Source organism: Coenobita brevimanus, chromosome 104 (genome assembly GCF_032717465.1).
Source record: "Coenobita brevimanus isolate Jiangsu-jjx chromosome 104, ASM3271746v2, whole genome shotgun sequence".
Classification (NCBI taxonomy): Eukaryota; Metazoa; Arthropoda; class Malacostraca; order Decapoda; family Coenobitidae; genus Coenobita; species Coenobita brevimanus.
The window spans coordinates 1,970,831-1,994,565 of record NC_137057.1 but is presented as its reverse complement, the minus strand read 5'-3'; the positions used below and the strand labels follow the sequence as shown (position 1 = coordinate 1,994,565).

Below are 23,735 nucleotides of genomic sequence, written 5' to 3'. Positions count from 1 at the left end.
TTTCACCCTTCGCCCTGTCATCAGCCAGATTCCATCTTTCACTGACAGGCTAGCTAAAGGTCTTAGAGACTTGATTTCACCACACAAATCGGCGTCCTACAGCTTGAAGTCAACAGAAGAATTCCTCGACAAAGTGATGAATCGCGACCTTCAGATATTATTGCATCAAAGGACACTGAGTCTCTCATCACTTATGTTCCAGTGGATAATGTCATCGACTTGACATATGAGAAAATGTTTCACTCAGAAGGAGACCCTCTCCCCATTCCCGGGGTTCACTAAGTAACCTACAACAAGTTTGCAACAAAGAAACACCTATCTATGGCCTAGACGGGAATATGTATTTGCAAATTGATGGTGTTGTCGTGGGTTCCCCACTGGGAATCTTCTTTGCTAGCTTTACATGGGCTCAGTTGAAGAGAGAATATTATCACAGCACCCTGAGCTCAAGCCTTGTATGCATGCAAGGTATGTGGATGACATCTTGATTAGTGCTAAAACCGAGGAGGACATTCTTCATGTGATAGTATCAAGCAAATATCTTCCCTCAGTTTCACATGGAATGGAAGTAAACAACAAACTCCTCTTCCTTGACTTTGTAGCTTCGCCGAGAGACCAAGTCCTCCACTGGAGTATATATGAAAGGTAGCCGCATGTGATCCTGTCCAAAAGGTGCAAGTGAAATTCCTGAAACATAACAATGCAGCTGAATCAACTGTTTTATCAACTGACCTTTTACACACTGTCCCTCTTGGACTACCACCAACACATACTAAGAGAGAGACTCACATCCTTTTAAAAAATGGATACCCAAAGAAAAAATGCATAAGATAATAAGATGGCGAATGGACAAATTTATGGCCCAACAGCCACCCCAGCAAGAAACTTCTCGGAATACTGACCTATATTACAGGAACTTTATTTCAGTTGCATACTACAAGGATGAGAAGGCCCTGAAGAATATAATACATAATATCAAACTTACTGATCCTAATGCACAACTGAAGCTGATCATCTGTTACAAAACAAGACGAACTTCCAACCTTATTATGAGAAACAGCTGTCTCCCACCTGCAAGTTCTCTTCAGGATGAACCTAGGAGTGGCGTATATAGGTCCATGGAAAGAACGGGACCACAAGGGTGAATCCAGGATTATTTTAAGGGGGGAGGGGAGGAGGCGAGCGAAGCGAGCCTCTACATCTGGGGGGTCTGGGGGCGTTGTAAACCCCTCCAGGAAATTTTTTGAAATTCAAGGTTTTTAGGGGCATTTTGAGGCCTCAGGAGGGATATATTGCACTAATTTAATATTCACTGGCAAAACAATATAAAGAAGCTTATGTATCTTGCTAAAGCAAAAACGATCCGTTTGAAAAATATTTAATTAGGGAATTCTACAGTACCCAGTATGTATAAAAAAAAATGTTACATCATAATATAGAATTGCTGATTCCTTCATTCCTTGGAGTTGCAGTGCTCATTTTTATATGAAACATTTAAAAAATTAAAGTAAAACTAGCATTAATGACTTAGAGAGAGAGAGAGAGAGAGAGAGAGAGAGAGAGAGAGAGAGAGAGATTACTCACTTCTCCTCAAAAATGCAGGCTGTTAGTTACAACCATCATTTTATAACAATCGATAACGGAAGTTTATAGTTTCTGTACCAAAAGATAACGACCAAGGACCGGACAAAGGACATGGTACGGATCGTGGCGTGGAATGTAAGGGGTGCAAATGATGAGGTGAAAGAGAGAGACTGTCCAGGTGCTTGAGGGTGAGCAAGTGGATGTATGTGGATTAACTGAAACTAAATGGTGAGGAGAGAGTGTGTGACAATGGGAGTATGGATGGGGTATATGTGCAGGAGTAGGAAAGAATGAGAGGGCAAAAGAAGGAGTGTGTATTGTTGTGAGTAAAAGATCGAAGAAGAACTTAAAAGAGTATGGATCAGTCGGCTCAAGGATTGTGTGGGTAAGATTGAAAGTTCGAATACAAATGTGGGCGATTGTGTGCGTGTATGCACCATCGCAAGATCGTGCAAGCAGAGTGAGAGAAGAGTTCTGGACAAATGTGGAAGTGTGTATGGAAAGGTTTGGAAGGAATGAGAGTGTGTTTTTGATTGGTGATAATGATGGTAAAGTGGGGAATGTGAAGGTGGATGGAATAGTTGGTGAGTGGGGTGTGCCTGCTGAGATAGATGAGAATGGCAGTGCGTTAGTGGACATTTGTGCCGGGAGGGGGTTGGTGATGGCCAATACCCTCTTCAGGCACAAAATGATCCACAGGTATACATGGTGAGCGATGAGAAGGGTGGGTGGTGAACTGAATGAAAGGAAGGCAATGATTGATTATGTGTGTGTGGATGAAAGGATGCGAAGATGTGTAATGGATGCAAGAGCTTATAGAGGTTGGGGGAGTGGATTTTCTGACCACTACTTGGTGGTGGCCAGAATTAGGATACAAGTAAGATGGAGAAACAGAAGAAGGGATGGACGAGAGGAAGGAGTAGTTGCAAGGAAAGTGGAAAGGTTACAAGATGATGAGAAAAAGGCGGAATATAAGAGAGAAGTGGAGGAACGTTTGGGTAAATATGAATTGGAGCAGATGGGGGATGTGGAAGGTGTGTTCAAGATATTCACAGAAGTAATATGTGCAACATGTAACGTGGTGTGTGGGGTGAAGAGAAGACGGAATGGGGTGCAAGGAAAAGGATGGTGGAATGAAGAGGTTAGACAGGCTGTGACACAAAAGAAGAAAGCATACAATGAATGAATGAGAAATAGGGGCATGGAAGACGTTGAGAGGTGGAAGAGAGAGTTGTATGTAGAAAGGAAGAGAGAGGTGAAAGGATTAGTAAGAGAGATTAAGAAGAGAGTGGAGCAGGAATTTAGAAGGAATTTGAGTGTAAAGTGGGGACACTGTAAGAAAATTTTCTGGAAAGAGGTGAAGAGAGTAAGACAGGGTGGCAGTGAAGTTAGCAGGGGAGTGAAAGATAAAAATCGTACATTATTAGTGGAGAAGGGAGAAAAAGTGAGCACATGGAGAGAACACTTTAAGGAATTGTTGAACTTAGAGAATGGAAGTAATGCCAGTATAAGTGGCTGGGGAATGGCTGGGAGAAGGAGGGAGGCGAGAAGACAGGAAGAAATTAATAGGATAGAAATTGTGGAAGCCATGAAGAAAGTCTAACTGGGGAAAGCCCCAGGAAGTGCTGGAGTGTGTGGTGAAATGCTGAAGCATGGGGGAGAGATAGTAGTAGAATGGATGTGAAGGATGTGTAGATTGGCCTGGGAGGAAGGTAGAGTCCCTGAGGATTAGAAGTCAGGTATAATTATTTCCTTGTACAAAGCAAAAGAGGGAAAAAGTGTGTGGTAATCATAGATGCATTTGTCTTCTTAGTGTAATAGGAAAAGTGTATGGTAAGATACATACTGACAGAGTTAGGGAAATAACAGAGGAATTAGTTGGAGAAGAACAGGGAGGCTTTACGAAGAGAAGAGGTTGTATAGATCAGATATTCATTCTTAGATCTTTAGTCGAAAAGTTTCTAGAGAAGGGAAAGAGTTGTATGCGGCCTTCATGGATTTGGAGAAAGCATATGACAGGGTGGATAGACAAGGATTGTGGAAAGTGTTCAGAATATATGGAGTAGATGGGAAGTTGTTGAATGCTGTGAAGATTATGTATGACGGTGCCAAGGCTGCAGTGCGTGTGGATGGTGAACTGAGTGAATTTTTCTCTTTGAGGGTTGGGTTGAAACAGGGATGTGTCATGGCTGTTCAATCTGTACATGGATGAGGTAATAAAAGAGGTACAAGGTAGGGCAGTGGATGTTGGAGTGGCCCTAATGAGAGAGAGTAGTGTTTGGAAACTCCCTGTACTGTTGTTTGCAGATGATACTGTGTTGTTAAGTGAAGACCAAGGGAAGCTGCAAGGCTTGGTGGATGTGTTTGGGAGAGTGTGTACGAAACGGAATCTAAAGGTGAATGTAGGGAAGAGTAAAGTAATGGTCTTTGAGAGAAGTGAAGTCAGTGAATGTACAGAGGGGTTGGATGGTGAGGAAATGGAAAATGTGAGTACATTTAAGTACTTGGGTAGTGTGATGAGTAAGGATGGAAGTTTGGAGGGTGAAGTGCTTGAAAGGGTACAACAAGGAAGAAAGGTTGCTGGTTCCTTGAAAGCAGTGATACGAAACAGGGAAGTGAGCATGGACGTGAATAAGTTACTACATGACAGTATTGTGATACCAACTCTAACGTATGAAAGTGAAGCTTTGACGTTGCTGGAAGGACACAAGTCAAGAGTGAGTGCAGTGGAAATGAGTTATTTAAGAGGGGCCTGTGGAGTCACATGGGGAGACCAGCTGACAATTGAGGATGTAAAGGAGCGTTGTGGTGTGGATGCAGATGTGATAGGAAGCGTTAAGAGGAACACACTGAGGTGGTTTGGCCATGTGGAGAGGATGGAGGGTGAGAGGCCGACGAGGAGAGTGTATGTGAGTGAGGTGGAAGGGGGGAGAGGGAGGGGGAGGCTGAGGATGAGATGGAGGGATGAAGTGGAGAGGTATATGAGAGAGGGGGTGTGTGAGTTGGGAGCAGGGCAGTGAAATGGCTGGGGACAGGACGACGTGGAGGCGATTTGTTTGTGGCCACCCCATACGGGATTAAGGCGTCTGGCAATAGATAGATAGATAGACCAACCTATTCATGGGTACCTATGCCATATGGGCAAATGTTTTGTATACGTATTGAGATCTGTAGATATATAGGCCTAGTGGGACAAAAAGGGGGAAGGGACATGGCCGAGTGCCCCCACCCCCATAGACGCCACTGGAACCTAGTATATCAGTATACATGCAAGACTGTGGATAGGAGTCACTTGAATTCTTGATATATAGGCTTCACCACAACCACCTTCTCCAAGAAGATGGCAGCTCACCTACTGTTTATGGTGTAATTCAATGCCGCAACAGCAGAAGTCATGGCCTTGATTAACTAGACAACGACTTAAAAAACATTCTTTTATCATGCATAAAGAACCTGACAGGTGGAGGCTAAGGTCGTCAGGAGCTTGTTAGATCTACGCCAATAAACCTACCATAAACTTGGAGCAACTGCCAGAATCTACTCTCACATCAAAGCGAAAACCGCAGGGTACTGTTTGATTGGCTGAGAGCCCTAATGTATGCTCCATACTCTGACTGTTTGATTACCTGGATTCCCCATCACCTGATCCAGCCATACAGCATCAATACAGGATCACCCACCAACTTGAGCACTCAGCTAAGAAGTATCTCCTGAAGTTGCCCTGCTGATGGCCGAAAGCCGTCTCGGGAAATCAAAATAGAATTTGGAAACTTATCCAGTGGTCAGTGAACCGAACATCACATCCTTGTCAGAAGAACTGAGAAAACTACATACAAAATAAACAATGTTATCACTGCAATAAACTTCACACACACACACACACACACACACACACACACACACATACACACACACACACACACACACACACACACACCCATATATATATATATATATATATATATATATATATATATATATATATATGTCTATATCTATATATCTATATCTATCTATCTATCTATATCTATCTATCTATCTATGTTTCTATCTATCTATCTATCTATGTTTCTATCTATCTATCTATCTATCTATCTATCTATCTATATATATATATATATATATTTATCTATCTATATATATCTATATATCTATATATATATATTATCTCTTTGATGTGAGAGTAGATTCTGGCAGTTGCTCCAAGTTTATGGTAGGTTTATTGACGTAGCTCTAACAAGCTCCTGACGTCCTTAACCCCCACCTGTCAGGTTCTTTATGCAGGATAAAAGAATATATATATATATATATATCATCAGCAGCAGCAGTTTGAGTATCCACTGCATGACCGGCCTATCCCGACCAAAGTCCGCCAAAGCAGTACATGGACGGGAGAACGCTTCCAAAGTTTATTACCCTGGTGGGACGCGAACCCTCGGTCTCCAGTGTACGAAAACGCACACTTTGCCACTGTACCACAGAGGCTTTCATATATATATATATATATATATATATATTAAACCATTGCAAATCCACTGCTGAACAAAAAGCTGCCCCAACCTTTAGTACAAATACCTTGACTGAGGCAATCTCTGCCATATATATATATATATATATATATATATATATATATATATATATATATATATATATATATATATGTGTGTGTGTGTGTGTGTGTGTGTACAAGGAAAACAGGTAAAAAATGTGTGTGACAATCATAGGGGCATTTGTCTTCTTAGTGTAATAGGAAAAGTATATGGTAGGATACTTATTGACAGAGTCAGGGAAACAGCAGAGGAATTAGTTGGAGAAGAACAGGGAGGTGTTAGGAAGGGAAGAGGTTGTGGTGGTCAGATATTCATTCTTAGATCTTAAGTGGAAAAGTTTCTAGAGAAGGAAAAGAAGTTGTATGCTACCTTCATGGATTTGGAGAAAACATATGACAGGGTGGATAGACAAGGATTGTGGATAATATCAAGATTAAATGGAATATATGGGAAGTTGATGAATGCAGTGAATAGTATGTATGAGGGTGCTAAGGCTGCAGTGCGTGTGAATAGTGAACTGATTGAATTTTTCTATCTGAAGGTAGGATTGAAACAAGGATGTGTCATGTCTCCAAGGTTGTTCAATCTGTATATGGATGGGGTAATATAAGAGATACAAGGTAGGGCAGTGGATGTTGGAGCTCCCCTAATGAAGGAGGGCAGTGTTTGGAAACTCCCTGAACTGTTGTTTGAAGATGATACTGTGTTGTTAAGTGAAGACGAAGGGGAACAGCAAGGCTTAGTGGATGAGTTTGGGAGTATGGTGTAAGAAACGGAATCTAAAGGTGAATGTAGGGAAGAGTAAAGTTATGGTCTTCGAAAGAAATGAAGTCAGTGAACGAATAGTGAGGCCGGATGAGGAGGAAAGAGAAAATGTGAGTGCATTTAGGTACTCGGGTAGTGTGATGAGTAAGGATGGAAGTTTAGAGGGTGAAGTGCTTGAATGGGTACAACAAGGAAGAGAGGTTGCTGGTTTCTTGAAAACAGTGATAAGAAAAAGGGAAGTGAGCATGGAAGTGAAAAAGTTACAACATAACAGTATTGTGATATCAACTCAAACGTATGGAAGTGAAGCTTGGACCTTGTTGAAGGGACAGAAGTCAAGAGTGAGAGCAGTGGAAGAGAGTTAGTTGAGAGAAGCATGTGGAGTCACATGGAGGGATAGACTAACAAGTGAGGAAGCGAAGAAGCGTTGTGGTGTGGATGCAGCTGTGATAGGAAGCGTTAGGAGAAACACACTGAGGTGGTTTGGCTACGTGGAGAGGATGGAGAGTGTGAGACTGGCGAGAAGAGTGTATGTGAGTGAGGTGGAGGGGGTGAGAGGGAGGGGGAGGCCAAGGATGAGATGGAAGGATGGAGTCGAGAGGTACTGTATATGGGAGAAGGGGGTGTGAGCTAGGAGCAGGGCAATGAAATGGCGGGGGTCAGGGCGATATGGAGACGATTTGTTTGAGGCCACCTCTTACGGGATTAAGGCGTCTGGCAATATATATATATATATATATATATAGATAGATAGATAGATAGACAGACAGATAGATAGATAGATATATGTACGTTCCTGACTTGGAATCGAACCCTGGACTTCTTAGATTGAAGTCAGGCACTGATACCACTCAACCAGGGCGTGATAAAATCTGTGACAACCTGATATTTTTGACGAACAAGGTTTGTCAAAAAAAAAAAAAAAAAATGGTTTGTGAAAAAAAAATAATAATCAGGTTGTCTCAGCTGTTATCACGCCGAGGTCAAGTGGTATCAGTGACTGACTTCTGTCTAGAACAGTGACTCTTAAAGTGTGGTCCGCGGACCCCGAGGGGTCCGTGGAACGTTCCAAGGGATCCACAAGCTAATTTGAGCATAAGATAAAACATGTGATTATAATGTAAGTTGTAAAATGAGTAATGTTTTATGACAGTTATGTGAAGTAAAATTTGAACAATTATGTTCGAGTTAAGCCATTAATATATAATTCAGTAACAATTTTAGTATTTTATAGCCTACAAACACCTTTAAACTCAAGAAGTAGGTAGGAGGGAAATCTACCCATAATTAAGGGTCCGCCACATGATTAGTTTTAATAAATGGAGTCCGCTGCACGAGAAAGTTTAAGAAGCACTGGTCTAGGAGTGCAGGGTTCGATTCCCAGTCAGGTGTGTACAAATATATGTGTGCCTCTCCAATATATATATATATATATATATATATATATATATATATATATATATATATATGAACTTTTCTTATTTGTTCTTTTTTTAATACCTTGTTATGGACACTAATTCAATTTGTTCAAGACATGTCAGAATTTTGGTTCCACTTCTTTATTGATTTAGCTTCTGCTTAGTTTAAGTTGGTAATTATAAGCAGTGATTTTCATTATCTGCCAACCTTGTTAAATATGAGGATACAGCTACTGTATAATGATAATCAAATGTTGTGTTAAGAGTGAAGAAATGAATCCCATAGGCTGGAGTTCAAAGACATAACCCAGAAGACCGAAGTCTAGCACAACATTTCGTCTGCTTCATTCTAGGTTCAATTCGTCCCTTACAGAATAAGCACTGGTTACAGGTGCTACCTTCCATCCTAGTGAGTATTTCCTGGTCTTGTATTGGTGTGGTAACACTAGCACAACTGAACGATGACTGCCGTCCGATGTGCCTTCATCCCGAAAGCTGCTAATCCTCCTTTCTACAGTTCTGCTTACATCGAATGTTAGAACTATCTGTTTGGGATTCTTTCCTCGTAAATAAAGGTATATCATATCCTCTCTCACCTTCCCAGTAGTTGGTCGCATGTTGTTTTGCCCTGTCCATACCAAGGAACATATCAGGTCTGCATGATATTCTTTATTATATAACGACCAAGCACTCATTGCCTGACCGAATTTGGTTTACATTTCATCTCTGAAGAAGGAATACTCCCAAATGGATGTTAAGGCTTCGAAATTTACTGGGTTCCTTAATACTGTCATCTCATCAGCAGAAGATATGAAACTGAAGAAAATCAGGCTAGTCAACCACGAATATGTAGCTTTCGTAGAGCTCTCATAATATTTCACATGTTACACTTAATCTTCAGACAAAACAAGGACACGCTTGTCTTTCACCCTACGTCTTAGCTGGGATTATACATTTGTTATACACTTCTCGTTTCATACATATTGGCAAGCTACTTCTCATGATGTCTCTATGCTTTACCGAAAGCTTTCCATCCAACTGTACTGCAACTTGTTTTTTCGCTATCATGGTCTTTCATTAGATTCAGTATTTGCCCTGAGTAATTGTACTCCTTGACTTCTTCAATAACTTCTTCGCCTATTCTTATGACGCTCTTTGGTAGTTTAGTTTTACTCCGGTTCACCTTTAGCTCTACTTTGAGACTATGTCATTTAACGTTTCTTGCAACGTCTCTGCAGTTTCTGAGATTAGGACAGTGTCATCTGCAAATCTGAAATGGTTTAGGTTTTATTCGTCCATATTTACTCAGTTGTTCTCCCAGCCTACCTTTCTGAAAATACTTTCTAGGCACGCTATAAATAGTTTCGGTGAAACTGTATCTCCCAGACGAACGGCCATCTCAAACTTTTTAATTTTTCCGAATCTTTACTCAATTTAACTATAGGAGTTCCATCTTTATATATGTTTTCCAGCTGTTTACAATGTTCTCAGGTACTCTTTGTTCCCTCAGTGAATTTATAATTGCTATGTGCTCCACTGAGTCGAAAGCCTTTCTGTAATCAAAAGCGAAGCACAGTGTTTTATTAATTTCTGTAGTATTCTCTGTTAGCTGATCAACTGTGTGTAGACGACCAGTAGTCGAATACTCTCTTCGGAATCCTGCCTGTTTACGAACTTGGTTGACTTCTAAATTTGTTGTTATTCTGTTCGTAAGGACTTTAGTGAAGAGTCTGCAAATATCAGGTAAGAAACTATTGGGTCTATAATTACTAATGTCTATTGAGTTGCCTTTTGTGTAATGGAAAATAATTGTTGCATTTCACCGTGTTTTGGGAATTTTTTCCCCCTTTATACACTGAGCAAATATATGGGTGAGCCTGTTTTTTTACTTCTACCTCTGCATCCGACAGTAAACCTGCTATTATTTCATTTTCTGGGACCTTCCCTATTTTTGTGCTTTAAAGAGATATGTTTACTTCTTTTGGTGTCACCTCAGGGAATTCACTTGTCAGCAGAATTATTAGCTATTGGTACTATTCTCTTTGAGGTATACAGATCTTTGTAAAATTCTTCAACTCTCTTCACCATCTTATCTCTGCATTAAATGGCTTCACTGTTACTGTCCTTCATTGATATAATTTGTTGCTTTCCTAGTGTTATATTACTTCGGACCTGTATCAGACTTTTTCTCTTTTTGATGGTTTCTTTGATCTGATCCACGTTTCTCTTTCTTTTTTCTTCTCTCTGTCTCTTGTTCATCAACTTTTTAAATTCCACTTTTTCTGTTTCATCTGTTTTTATTTTCATCTCCTTTCTTCTTTTCGTGAGCTCAAGGGCAACTTCTGAATTCATGTTGGCTTTGGTTGTTGTAATATACTAGCTTTCCCTACTACCTTCGCCGATTCTCTTAGCTTTTTTGGTAGTCTATTATTCAACTCATCAGTGTCACACTCAGCACAACTTATACCCTGAAATCTGTTTGTTATTTCCAACTGAAAGTCTGCTTTGTTTTCGCTTACTTTTACTGGGCATATATTTATATTTTTAATCAGCTTTCTTTCACATCTGAAATTGAATCTAGCTGTGCAACCCACCATTCTATAGTTACTTGCTATATTTACTTTGTGGATAACTCACATTTAAGATCGTGTTATTCTTATCTTCTGTAATGAAGTCGATTTCATTCTTTGTTTCTCCATTAGGACTTCTACAGGTCCATGTTTCTCCTGTTCTTTTGTCAAAGAATGTGTTCATTATTCTCATGTTATGCATTTCAGGAAAGTTTATTACCACTTCACCTCAGTCATTCCCTTCTCCGAATTTTCCCTTCCATGCTTCTCTGTTTTTCGATTTGCCAATTTTTGCATTTAGGTCTCCCATGTGTACCATCTATGTGGTCTTTCTTCATCCTTAACCTAGAAGATGTCGTAAGAGAATGTTTCTGTTTCTTCATCCGAGCCTTAAGAAGTCGGTGCACATACTGTTATTACTTTCAGGGTGTATATATCTTTTGCGTACTCTGTCAGATACACCGCTGATTTTAGCAAGGTCCTCTGCAAGATTTCAGTTAATTAGAAATCCTACACCACTAACTCTTTCATTTTGCCTTCGTCTGTAAGAAAATAGGTGGTTGCTGTCTTGGAGCTGAATTAATATTTCTTCATTTTTGTGGATCTCACAGAGACCTATAATATTGCAACTGATGTTTTCCAATTTAGTCATTAAGGTATCAAGTTTGTAAAATTCTGCAAGGTTTCTTACAGTGTCCATACAGATATTCAGGTATTTCAGTTTGTTCAATATCCCTGGCTCTTATTTGCAGAGACAGTGCCGACTCACTTTCGGTGGCACACTGCTTGTATGAACAAGAGGCAGTGCGGTTTTAGTAGACGTTGATCCAACAGGAACGCCAGTCTAATCATTAGCAGTAGAACTGATGTTTGGTTGGGGGGACTGTGGCAGTTATCCTGACTTCCTTGCCACTGATTTCTGGTGAGATGTAATTTTTGTGCCACCTTATTCAGTATATTCAGTGGAACCCTATAATCTATAGGTGGTCCCAGGGTCATCGCCATCAAAACGGTACCTCATCTACAAGACCTTCCCCTATCTGCAATCCGGAGACGGCCAGGTAGCAGTGGAATCCTGCCCCTGGAGATATTAGTATTTATTTATCTATTTATCTATGTATGTGTGTGTGTGTGTGTGTGTGTGTGTGTGTGTGTGTGTGTGTGTGTGTGTGTGTGTGTGTGTGTGTGTGTATGTGTGTGTTTTAGGAAGTATCATGATACTTGATATAAAAAGCTTTACATGACAAATTGAGTATATGAATACAGACAGCTCCCCAAGTGAGCAAGCTCAGAGTGTGCGAATCGCATAATACACAAGTGACCAAAAATAATAACCAAAAATCCTAGACTGCACGGGTTTAGCCCACAATATGCGAGACAGAGCCAAGGAATGGCACAAAAACGCCATTTTCCTGAGTACGCAACTCCCACCCCAACATAAAGCGTCCATCATGACGTCAGTTGTGATGCAGATGCGCAGAAATTCCCGGGCATTCTAGTGTGATGGAGGGCAGCACAGAACTGTCTATGTCAAAGATAAGCAGGATCCTTGCTGCCGTGGATAAGGTCAAAGAAGAAGTGAAGGAACACGAAATCACCCAACAAAGAATGGAGGAGGTTCTCATTAGTATCGACAGAGCCTTCCGCTGCTACACAGACAGGCACAGGCAAGAAATTAACAGGAGGAGGCAGATGCTCATAACAAGTTACACATGGCGCCTCAAGAAAGTGAAAGTGAGGGACCAGCTACATCATCTGATCCTGTTCCTGTAGACGATGAAGAGGATGCAATGTCTGTTGTGTCAACATTGGACTTCGAGTGGTTTTTATCTGAAGTGACTTAGTTAGAGGCTCGTGGGGATGGTGCTCAGGAGGAGTCTGAGGATGGAAGTCTTGGTGTAGTGAGGGGTGCGGCAGGGTGTGTGGCACTGTAAGTGTTGCCGCGCCCCGGAACCCCTGTTATTTAAGTCCATCAGGCCTGTTGTCTACTCTTGTTAAGGCGACTGACCATATTTTGTTACTGTAGCAATATCTGTAGTATATGTATGAAAAATTTTCCCTTTATTATGTCTCTAAGAGTGGCTCAATCAGTAGAGAGGTGGCCTGCAGTCCTACCGGACCCAGGTTCAAATCCCTGCTGGGGCAGGGAACAGTTTAAGTTTTTGAATGCCACTGAACCAGACTTTACTGATCTACCAGAAGACCCGCCGACATGTCGTAAAAATACCCCCGCTAATACCACTACACCAGTCCTATATGAGACAGCCCTAGCATGTATTCAATATGGACGGTGAATATTAGCGCCGAAGTGGTGACATGAAGAGGTGAATGGCATGCAGGAGGACTACTGGGCCTTGATAGCAGGCTGTGAAGCCTATGTCCAGAAGTAGGAAACATAAAAAAAAAAATGTCAAGGTATGAGGGGGTACTGCCCATATGTAATTTTTCCCATAAGATTATGTGTTCACAGTGCGCAATTTCACAGTAAGAGAGGCCTGGGACCGCCCATCCACTCAAGCACTGTAGGAGCTTACTGTATATCAAAACTAAGCACGGAAGTTGAAACTATAGATATAACAATGGAGAGGACTGGTTGCATAAATGAAGTAATGTACATAGAATTACCGATAAATGTGTGGTACCGTTATAAACACTAGATGATCGATCAAAAGACTTTGTCTAACAGGCGTATGTGAAACAGTTCCTTAATGAGATACTCATACAATTAATTGCAAACTTTCATTGTTTTTGAGGTAGAGCCAGGATTTCGATTGTTTTATTATTCTGTGAATGAATGATCTATTTTATTTACCATAGAGAGAGAGAGAGAGAGAGAGAGAGAGAGAGAGAGAGAGAGAGAGAGAGAGAGAGAGAGAGAGATGATATTGTCCTACTCTCAGAATGAGCAGAGACATTGTAAGAAACGTTAAATGACCTGAACAGAGAAAGTCTCAAAGTATGGTTAAAGATGAACCGGAGTAAAACTAAAGTAATGTTTAATCCTCAAACACCAAAGAGCACCATCAGAATAAGTGGAGAAAATCTTGAAGAAGTCGAGGAGTACAATTACCTGGGACAAATACTAAAATTAACGAAAGATAATGATAGCGAAATAAAAAGACGCATTATACAATTGGATGGAAAGCTTTCATAAACATAGGGACATTATGAAAAGTAGCTTGCCAGTTTGTATGGCGTATGGTTGTGAGACTTGGAAACTGACAAAATCGATGGATAATAAATTAATTTGTTCTCAGAGAGCAATGGAAAGGTCAATGTTGGGAATATCTTCAAGAGAAAGGAAAAGATCAACTTGGGTGAGAGAGCAGACTAAAGTCAAAGATATTATAGAAGTTATAAAAGAACAGAAAAGGAGGTGGGCAGGCCATGTAGCAAGAATAAGGGATAATCGATCGAGGAAGAGGTTGATTGACTGGACACCAAGAGATTGTAAACGTAGCAGAAAAAGGTCAGACAAGAGGTGGAGGGATGAGATAGAGAAAGATGCAGTGGAAACGTGGCAAAGATTGGCTCAGTCAAGGAATTCGTCGAGAAGGTTGGGGGAGGCCTTTGTTCAGCAGTGGACTTGTAATGGCTGATGATATATATATATATATATATATATATATATATATATATATATATATATATATATATATATATATATCTTTATAGTTAGATAGATAGATAGATAGATAGATATACATCATTATAAAATAAAACAAGGAAGAGCACTCGGAGGGTGTAACAGCCATAGTCACCAGCTGGTCTAAGGATCGAATACTTCACTTTGATTACTCTGAAAATCGATCCACACCATTCTTGCATTACCAGTAAATCCTCCATCAACAATGGTTCAGATAAGGTCAACACCATTCTTGCCTTACCCTTAAATCTTCCATTAACATTGGTTCAAATCAGATTAGAATTGTCTGGGCTGACTTTATTCAGTGAATTTAACCCCCGGCCTTTCACAGTGACTTTAGAGTCTGACTGATTGTTACAAAACCGATCATTGGAACAACCTCTTGGGTGGTCCTCAACTCATCCATCAATATTAATAAAAAAAATCGATTAAATATAATTATTTCACACACACACACACACACACACACACACACACACACACACACACACACACACACACACACACACAGGCCGAACCATGTCCTTGCCTTGCAATACTGACCTGTGACTGATTTTCCTCGATCCTAATCCCTTCATTCTTGTCTAACCCTTAACCATTCCACCGAATTTGCTTCAAATCCGATCAAAAATGAGTTGTCTTCTCCCCACGCCCTTGGCATTCAATCCTTCCTTGTGATTTTGGTCTTTGACTCACTGCATTCAAAATCGAAAAATTTTGTTGATGGTATATCGTCAACTTTCGGACAAAGCTCGGTCTAAATCGGATAAGAAACATTTTATTTTCATCTTGCCCTATGACATTCACATGTGTCCTATTATTTTAAGAAACAAAAGGTATACTGCTTTGCCGACCCTGAATCATTTCATCAAGTTTGGTGTGTTCTCAAAACTGTATATCATTACACTTGCCGTACACTCAAGCGTACCCTCAAGTTTCGTCAGAATTGGTTAAAAGATGCTTTAGTTAATTTTCCTGGATCAGATATTGACACAGCCCTGTGACCTATTATACTAAAAAAACAGCATATAACTTAAAACTAACCCTCATCCCTTACAACAAGTTCGGCCAAACTCGTATAAAAACTATTAGCGTTATTTTAACACACACCCACACCCACACACACCCACACCCACACATACACACACACACACACACACACACACACACACACACACACACTCAAGAGCTCTCTTCGCGAGTTTGGATTCAATTACCCTAGCCCTGCACTCTCAGGCAAGGACGCTCTCCTAAATTCCAAAGCTGTCATTTGCACTAAAACCCATGCATACTCACCAAAGTCTCTTCATTACATGTTGCCAATAATCAGGCAACATCTTTCTGGATGGGAAATAAACCAGTCAGTGCACCAGTCCATCTCATAAATATAGTGATTCTAATCAATCCAAGTGCTCGGTACGTAGCACACTGGCTCCAAACTTTAATTAAAATCAATAGTAATATTATTAATGACATGGAACTGTGATACCGCGTTAATACTCGACAAGTTGTTGGTGCTGAAAGCTTGCGGAAATGCATATTTTGTGGATACTATTTATGCATTCTACACCACCTCAACTGATATCCCTGTGAGGAGTGTCCTCGGTAAGAAAAACTCAAGGCATTTATGTAACTAGTTAGTATCGGATTTTCCTTATTCGTAGGAACCTACAAAGGCTTTTTCCCAAGTCTTGTATTGCCACATCATTCGTGATGCACCTTACAGTATTTTCTCACAATTGTCCCTTTTGTTTCATTCTAGTTCTTATGCTTGATTTGCCACCCTATGTGCTTTGCAAAATTATGCCCATTTCCAAACAGAGGTATATGTTTTTCATGACAGGTATACACAAGTACAATCTCACAATAAAAATACAATGAATGATAGAAAATGTGATCTCACGGTTCATGGTAACGGTTACAGAAGCGAGTAGCGGGGCGGTGATTCTGTTGTTGGTGGCGCTGCAGGTCAGCTTAGTGTTGTGGTAGTCCCTGGTCAGCTGATCCACCCGTAGCTGGTTCACAGTCATGCCAGTCGACCGAGACTCTATGGTCGTCATGCCAGTCGACCGAGACTCTATGGTTGAGTCCAAAACCTGTAAAGATGCAGATTATTCTCTTCTGATGGAAATCCATACCACACTAAGGTCTAAAGTGTTGTTATCCAATAAACTTGGAGATATAACTAACTACCTGAGTTTGAGTTGTTATGGCCTATTGAAATGGTCATACACAGACATGAACCAGGTGGACTGCAATCCAAAGCTCCTTTCCCTGCCGTCCATCAGCTCCATATGGTGAACAACTCGAGTAATTAAGAACATCGTAGCAATGGCAGATTTGATATAATTCTACAGTTATTCTCTATAAGAACACACACACACACACACACACACACACACACACACACACACACACACACACACACACACACACACACACACAAAGTCACTTTCCTACATATTCATGTCCTTGTCCTCATATTTCTTCTCCTTTATCCTAACTCCTCCAGACCTTTATCAAATCCGAGTCACCCATTCACCGTGTACTTCCCAACGTCCACACTTTCATCTTTCTCCCTTTCTCTGCGTGACTCACCTGTCCCTCCCTGAGCCAGACAACGGACGGGTGGGGGACACCACCCTTTACGCTGCACGACACCTCCAAGGACGTCCCCTCCTGTAGCGGCCCCAGCACCCCATCCGTAGCCTGCTGCCCCTGCACCCTCAGTACTGGGGCTTCTGGGGGCACCACCACCACTAGACTCAGGTGTGTCCGCCTCGATGATGCTGTGGCATAAAGTTATAACTGAGTGCATAGGTTCTTTTTTTGCTGAAAAACATTTAACCTAGGAATGTAAATCAACAAAAAGTTTGAAAGTAATTAAGTCACGTGTGTAAGAAAGAGCCCATCAATGATCCCAGAGATGAATATATAATTTGGTGTCATGGCCATACAGTCTAACACTTGTTCAGTCCAAAACATATAATATCTCTCTCCACAGCAAAGGTGTATTGTATCTGTTTACCTTTAAACCCGCAGGAGAGCATAAATGAGACTATGACAGTAGACATGGTTTCACATCGCCTCCCTCTCGCAGAATCCCTTGTTTCAACTCTTTTTACGACCCTAAGTAAGTGGTAGCACCAGCAGCGGTGGCTAGAATATGTGTGGACAGGAATGATCCTTGTCTACCCATAGGTATCCGTCCTGACCTAATTATACCACCCTCTACGCTAAGCTTCATCACGGGCATGTAGTAGAAACCAGCTATGCTAAAGACAACTCAGTTCCATCGCGGCAGGCACAGGTAAATATAGCCTCACTGAACTCTTCACAAGCACTGGGCTACCTTTCATTAACCCTGCTCAAGTAGAGGTGGACCCACCCCTGTCCCATTTTCTGTTTCATTAACTTTTAAATACCCAGGAGCCCTGTTCTTCTCAGTAGCTTCCTAACTCTTTGTATCCATGCAAGGGGTGAGGGAGTTACTTCAAGCTCTCTCTCCGTTTCCGCAGTATTAGAGTATGTGAGTATAAGTTGGGTATGTGAGACCCACGTCTACCTGAGGTGTGTGAGATACTTTGTTCTCCCTGACTTCAGATATGAATGCAGTGTCTGGCAGCCCCTCTTCACACCATGAAGAATCATCCATACCAAGCTTTGGGACCACTCAAGCAACCATTCAGATTTTTTTTGTTTCCATTTTCTTTTAGAAGGCCAAAATTTATTTACTGTTTTTCCTACAGTTTTTTTTTTCTCAAACAAATTTTAAAAATATAAAAAAGAAAACAACAGTTAATTGCTTTCCATGTTTGTGTTGCGGAAACATTAAATATGTTACTCTACTTTCAGTATTGAAATAAAGGAAACAAATATTTTTCCCGAATTTTTTTATTTTTGGGTCTGAGAGACCCACGTCTGCCTGCTATGCAACACGGACCGACATCTACCTGAGCAGGGTTAAATAAAGTTGTCTGGTGATTGCAAAAATAAACTACAAAAGTACGTGCTTAGATGAAGGGGATTAACATAATATATAGTACTTACATGGGAGCTGTGTGGTTGTGAAGAGAGTAATAAAAACTATATCTAATCGCTCCTGCTTGCAGTGCCCCCTAAAAAAATACAATTATTTTCTCGCAGCAAGAATGTAATCTGCAAAGGATCTTCCTACTAAAACAGACAACAATTACCTGAACTTAAATGTATCCTGTTCTCGTTTAAGTATCTTTATTACCCCTGAAACTAACACCCATTCACCCAGCTGTCCCACATCTACCAACCTATCCTAAAGTCGATCCTGCAGGTGTAGTTGGCCTGGTCGGTGGGTGCAACAGAGAGGATATGAAGGGCCGGAACTCGACCCCCAAGCCTGAAGGTGACTCGCCCTTCCAGCAGCTGACTCTTTACCGTGTGCCGCTCCTCGGACGTCTGCAGAGCCAGGCGCCTTGGCCGGTTGTCGTAGCTGGCGGGGACACCACAAGGCAGGTCAGGGAGGAGCGCGCAGAAGGTAGGAGGTGTAGAAGGAATGATGTCAAATGAATGGTAAGGTCAATCGTGTGGTACTCAGTGAAGTAAGGTGACGTGTGAGGAATGACAAGAGATTTATTAGAGGTATGAAAGATAAGAGGCGAGTGTTATAAACAACGAGAAAATCAGAAAAAGAAAGATGAGTCAATGAGAGATAATGAAGCTAGTAGTAGTAGTAGTAGTAGTAGTAGTAGTTGTAGTAGTAGTAGTAGTAGTAGTAAGATAGGTGTGGAGTTTCTTCTTGTGCATTCAGAGAAAGCATGGAAACTGTATACTAGTCCTGCGATATGCATGCCGATTTGAAGGAATTACAAAATAATGGTAGTAGTGGTAGTAGTAGTAGTAGTAGTTGTTGTTGTTGTTGTATTATTGTTATTATTATTAGTAGTAGAAGTAGTAGTAGTAGCAGTAGTAGCAGTAGTAGTAACGGTAGTAACTGGAGTTAGTGGATGACAGCCCATGTTAGATGTACTACGACAGCAAAACAATATCTGCCCTCCTTCCTGTATTTTGTATCCTTTACAAGTCTCGGAGGGGGCTGACCCCTATGAAAATAAGGGTGGAAAATATTATATACTGGAAGACTGTTATCAAGGAACCAGATTAAATTATCTGAAAAGCTTTATTGAAATGTACGTGCTCACTTTCCCCTGTCTCCGATCACTTTTAATTTTGGGAAGGAGGCTGACCGACCCCTCCCCCCCCCGCCCCTAGTCACTGGGGGGATCAGGCTCCCCCAATTTTCTTCTTATGGATGAAAATCTGTTGTACAACATATACTAATATATATCAAACCATTACGTGCTCTCCTTTCCCCATGTATCTGAGATTTTTTTTTTTTTCACAGAGGAGCTGACCCTCCTAACTTTCAAAGCTGGAAAACTGTACAGTATATAATGGAACACGTTCAGAGTAACCAGATTAACTCACCTGGGACGTTTCACTCAAATCCATCAAATATCCTAGCAGGATTTAAGGCGCACACACACACACACACACACACACACACACACACACACACACACACACCACGAATCTCACACAACGGTATAGGGCGAGATGCCGAAAATGGTAACATCCAGCTTTGCAGGTGTAATAATAATAATAATAATAATAATAATAATAATAATAACAAGTAATAGTAGTATTAGCAGTAATGACTGATGTTCTGTTTCTCAAAACCACAATTTCCTCATGAGAAACTAAAGCACAAAACCTCAAAATACGAGTAACAAAGCTATTATTTCATAAATATTATTACATTAGGGTAGTGATCCCTACTAAACCGATCAACGTCTGTCACGGTAACATCAACAGGATCATAATTTTTGAGAAAAGGAAAGATGAGAAATTTTTTAAAATAATGCAACTTGTGCTGAGGGCCTTAAAAATACAGACAAAGGCGAAAGAGTTACCGTAATCAGGATGTAAGTACAGAACACAGTTCTTGAGAACAGGAGGGACCCAATCAAGGCCATGCACTCTGTTTGTACTGAAGCCAGTAAGGGATGAAGCTACTATATATAAACTCAGAATATTTTAATGTCAATCATAAGGAATTCAGAGGAAGGAAGGGAGAGGTGGGGGAGGTGCACAGGACTCGACTATAGTGGAACTGGAGGAGAAAGTCTGGGAGAAGAGTTATTTATCTGTAGAGAAAATAGCTACAAAGCCATCAGAGCAGAAAAGAGAAGGGAAGGAGGATGAAGTATCGTTGTTAGAAAGGTTTTTGCGAAGATACCAGAAGTACCAAGAAAAATCTAAGTCGGAAAGGTCAAAGCATTTAGTGCACATGAAATTATTCTCAGGACAGCGAAGAAGAGACTCAGCACTAATAGGGGCAGAATCATAAAAGAGATGAGATTCAGGGATGGGCTGACACTATAATCTATTGATTGACCTGTGCACCTGAGATGCATGGGGCAAGTAGGGTGTGTTTGATTCGCGGCTGCTGATTGGCCGCCGATTATTTCGTTGAAGTAAATGCGGGGATGTATTGTTGTGCAACATGCGGACGTAGGTGTACACCGTAGATGGACACTGCATGGTTTATGCAACAAGCGGACGTATGTGTACACCGTAGGTGGATGCAGTGCAACATGCTGACGTGGGTGTACACGTGGTTGGATAATATACTTCATATATCACTCATCGTTTTATAGAACTTTAAAATCAACTTAAATTTTCTTTGATAACAGTAAACTTTTAAAGCTAATTTTGACCTCTTTAGCTTCGGAAATTATTCCATGTTTAAGCTGGCTACTTACTGTATATTGCAGGCAATGAAAAATAAAAAAATATATGTATTGATATGAGAAGCGCTGTAGTTATACATCATCGGCTGCCAATCAGCTGGCGCGAATCAAACACCCTACTAGCCCTATACATCTTAGCTGGACAGGTCAATCAAAAAGTGTATAGTACCTTCTGCAAGCCTTCCCCTTGTTGTGGACAACATTTGTTACAAGTCAGAGGATAAGAGACAGGTATGTATGTCTCCGAACTGAGAGAATAACCTTCGTAATATGCGAGACACAGATGGCTCTCGGCCATAGAAGCAGTAATCAATTTAGGGAAATCCAAGAAGTTCTGCCTGAGGGCCTTCCAATCGAAAGTCTCAAAATGCCACGAAGGCCACTTCTTGGGAGGGTCTCCAGGCCTTACTGGTGCAGCAGGACTGGTTAAGGTGATCAGGGAGTGACTGGAGGAGTCCAATGGAGAGAAAAGATCAACAGAGAAAACAGAAGGATTAGCTGTAAGGAAAAGGTCAGGTATGTTGAAACTCTGACGGCCACGGATATGCATCCGGTGCTGTACAAACCGCTCTAGCTCTTTTAGGATAGAACAGCTGTCGGCCTGTTCGCCAAGTGGATCAGCGAATAGGGAGCCAGTGATTGTGGTGAAGTCACCTAGAATGGAGATTTCTGAATATGAAGAAAATAATAGAATCTGTTCCATCTTGGAAGTAAGATAGTTAAAGAATTTTTCATTGTAGAGTTCATAGCACAGATCTATTTCGACAGGGATTCATGTGATAGCTGAAGCTAAATCGTAGAGAGTTCAGAGGATTTTAGTTCAAAGACTGGAGAGCAAGTTTATGTTGTTGTGTATATATACACAACGAACATCCTTGACTTTGAAATGCGATTTCCAAAGTGGTGTCTATCTTTCCGGTAATTTCAAAATTGTCTGACATATCCAAAAAAGTTCGCTACTGCACTACAGTTTTCCTCCCGACCCCTGCCCCCATTTCTTGCTTATGCGATGAATCGTTCGCTCTGGTACATATGTCGGGGGTCCAAACTGTGACTAAATTTGGTGTTCTCGCTCGCGAATAAGTTCTTTTTAGTATTTTCAGGTCAGGAAATCAGAGGAAGATGAGCCACATGAGACAATATTCAGCCGACTCCGTTCCTTCTTTACCCCTGCGCAATTGTTGACTCTATACAGGGGTTTTATCTCATCGTCTTACTGACTCCCTTCAACCTGTCCCTTCACCGCACTGTTGCATCTATATCTCTTTTCTATCGCTACTTCAATGGTCACTGCTCCTCTGAACTGTCTGCATGCATTCCTCCACCTCTACGACGGGCGAGTAGCACCCGTCTAGCAGCAAACTCTCATGCCTTTTCCGTCCAACTCTCTAATGCAAGAGTTAACCGTTACTCCCAGTCCTTCATTTATGCAAGAGGTCAACTCTGGAACTGTCTCCCTCTGTCTGTATTTCCTGCTTCCTATGATGCCGTCTTTCAAACGCAGTGCGTCCAGGCATCTCGAAATGATCGGATCTTGAATTTGGCTCTCTCTTGTATAATGTTTTTCTCTTGGAAGGAACAATAACTGCGGGCCCGCGGCCTTTGGTTCCTTCTTCTTCGCATAAATAAAAAAATAATAATGCCTGATTTACTCGCTCGCTCGAACACGTTCCACACTTTCAGTGTGGGCGCCTATTACATATTAATTACATCGCCTAATTAATTCCACTTCCTTACTAATCATACGATTCATTAACCTGGATTAATTAAAAAATGATATAGTGGAATTAATTACAATTAGTAATGCACGTATAAAATGTAACTGACCCGTGACTGCTGCTGTTTACTCAAGATCACTTCTTTTTCTCTTATTAATATTATCAGTGCATCATATACAGGTATCTCATTTTAAAAATTGTCTAGGCAACTTAATCATATATGAAATGTTACATAAGGAATCAAAGAGACCATGTAGACTGTAGAACAGCTATGATAACAGTCTCTGGTGCATAGTTCTGTTGTACTGTACCTTGAACATAAAGCAAATTCATGTTAAAAGTTTACTGAATCGAATCTGGGCCAAAGGACTACTCCAACATGACCTAAGAGCCTAAGTGGCAGCGGTGATGAAGGAGAAACCGTAAAGCAAGAAGAAAAAATACGAGAGATAGCCGACCTAAATCCTAGGAAGGGAACGCAAAAATATAAATGAATTAACGCAAATTTTCATATATATATATATATATATATATATATATATATATATATATATATATATATATATATATATATATATATATATATATATATATATATATATATATTGTTACGGAACAGAGAGAGATAATGAACACTTCAAGTGAGAATACTAAAATCACTACTGTCCCGCAAAGTTCCAGGTTCAAAACAAAAGA

At 40.8% G+C, this 23,735-nt stretch overlaps 1 protein-coding gene across 1 annotated transcript in view; it reads right to left on the bottom strand.

Annotated features, from left to right (window-relative positions):
* LOC145415962 (protein turtle-like) overlaps positions 1-23,735 on the bottom strand; it is a 207,311-nt gene that overhangs the window by 115,440 nt on the left and 68,136 nt on the right. The window contains exons 7-9 of the mRNA XM_080285065.1: positions 18,820-19,001; positions 17,132-17,322; positions 16,437-16,629 (exon numbers count right to left, since the gene is read on the bottom strand). Of these exons, the coding sequence (XP_080141191.1) occupies positions 16,437-16,629; positions 17,132-17,322; positions 18,820-19,001 (566 nt within the window). The remainder of the gene's footprint in view (positions 1-16,436; positions 16,630-17,131; positions 17,323-18,819; positions 19,002-23,735) is intronic.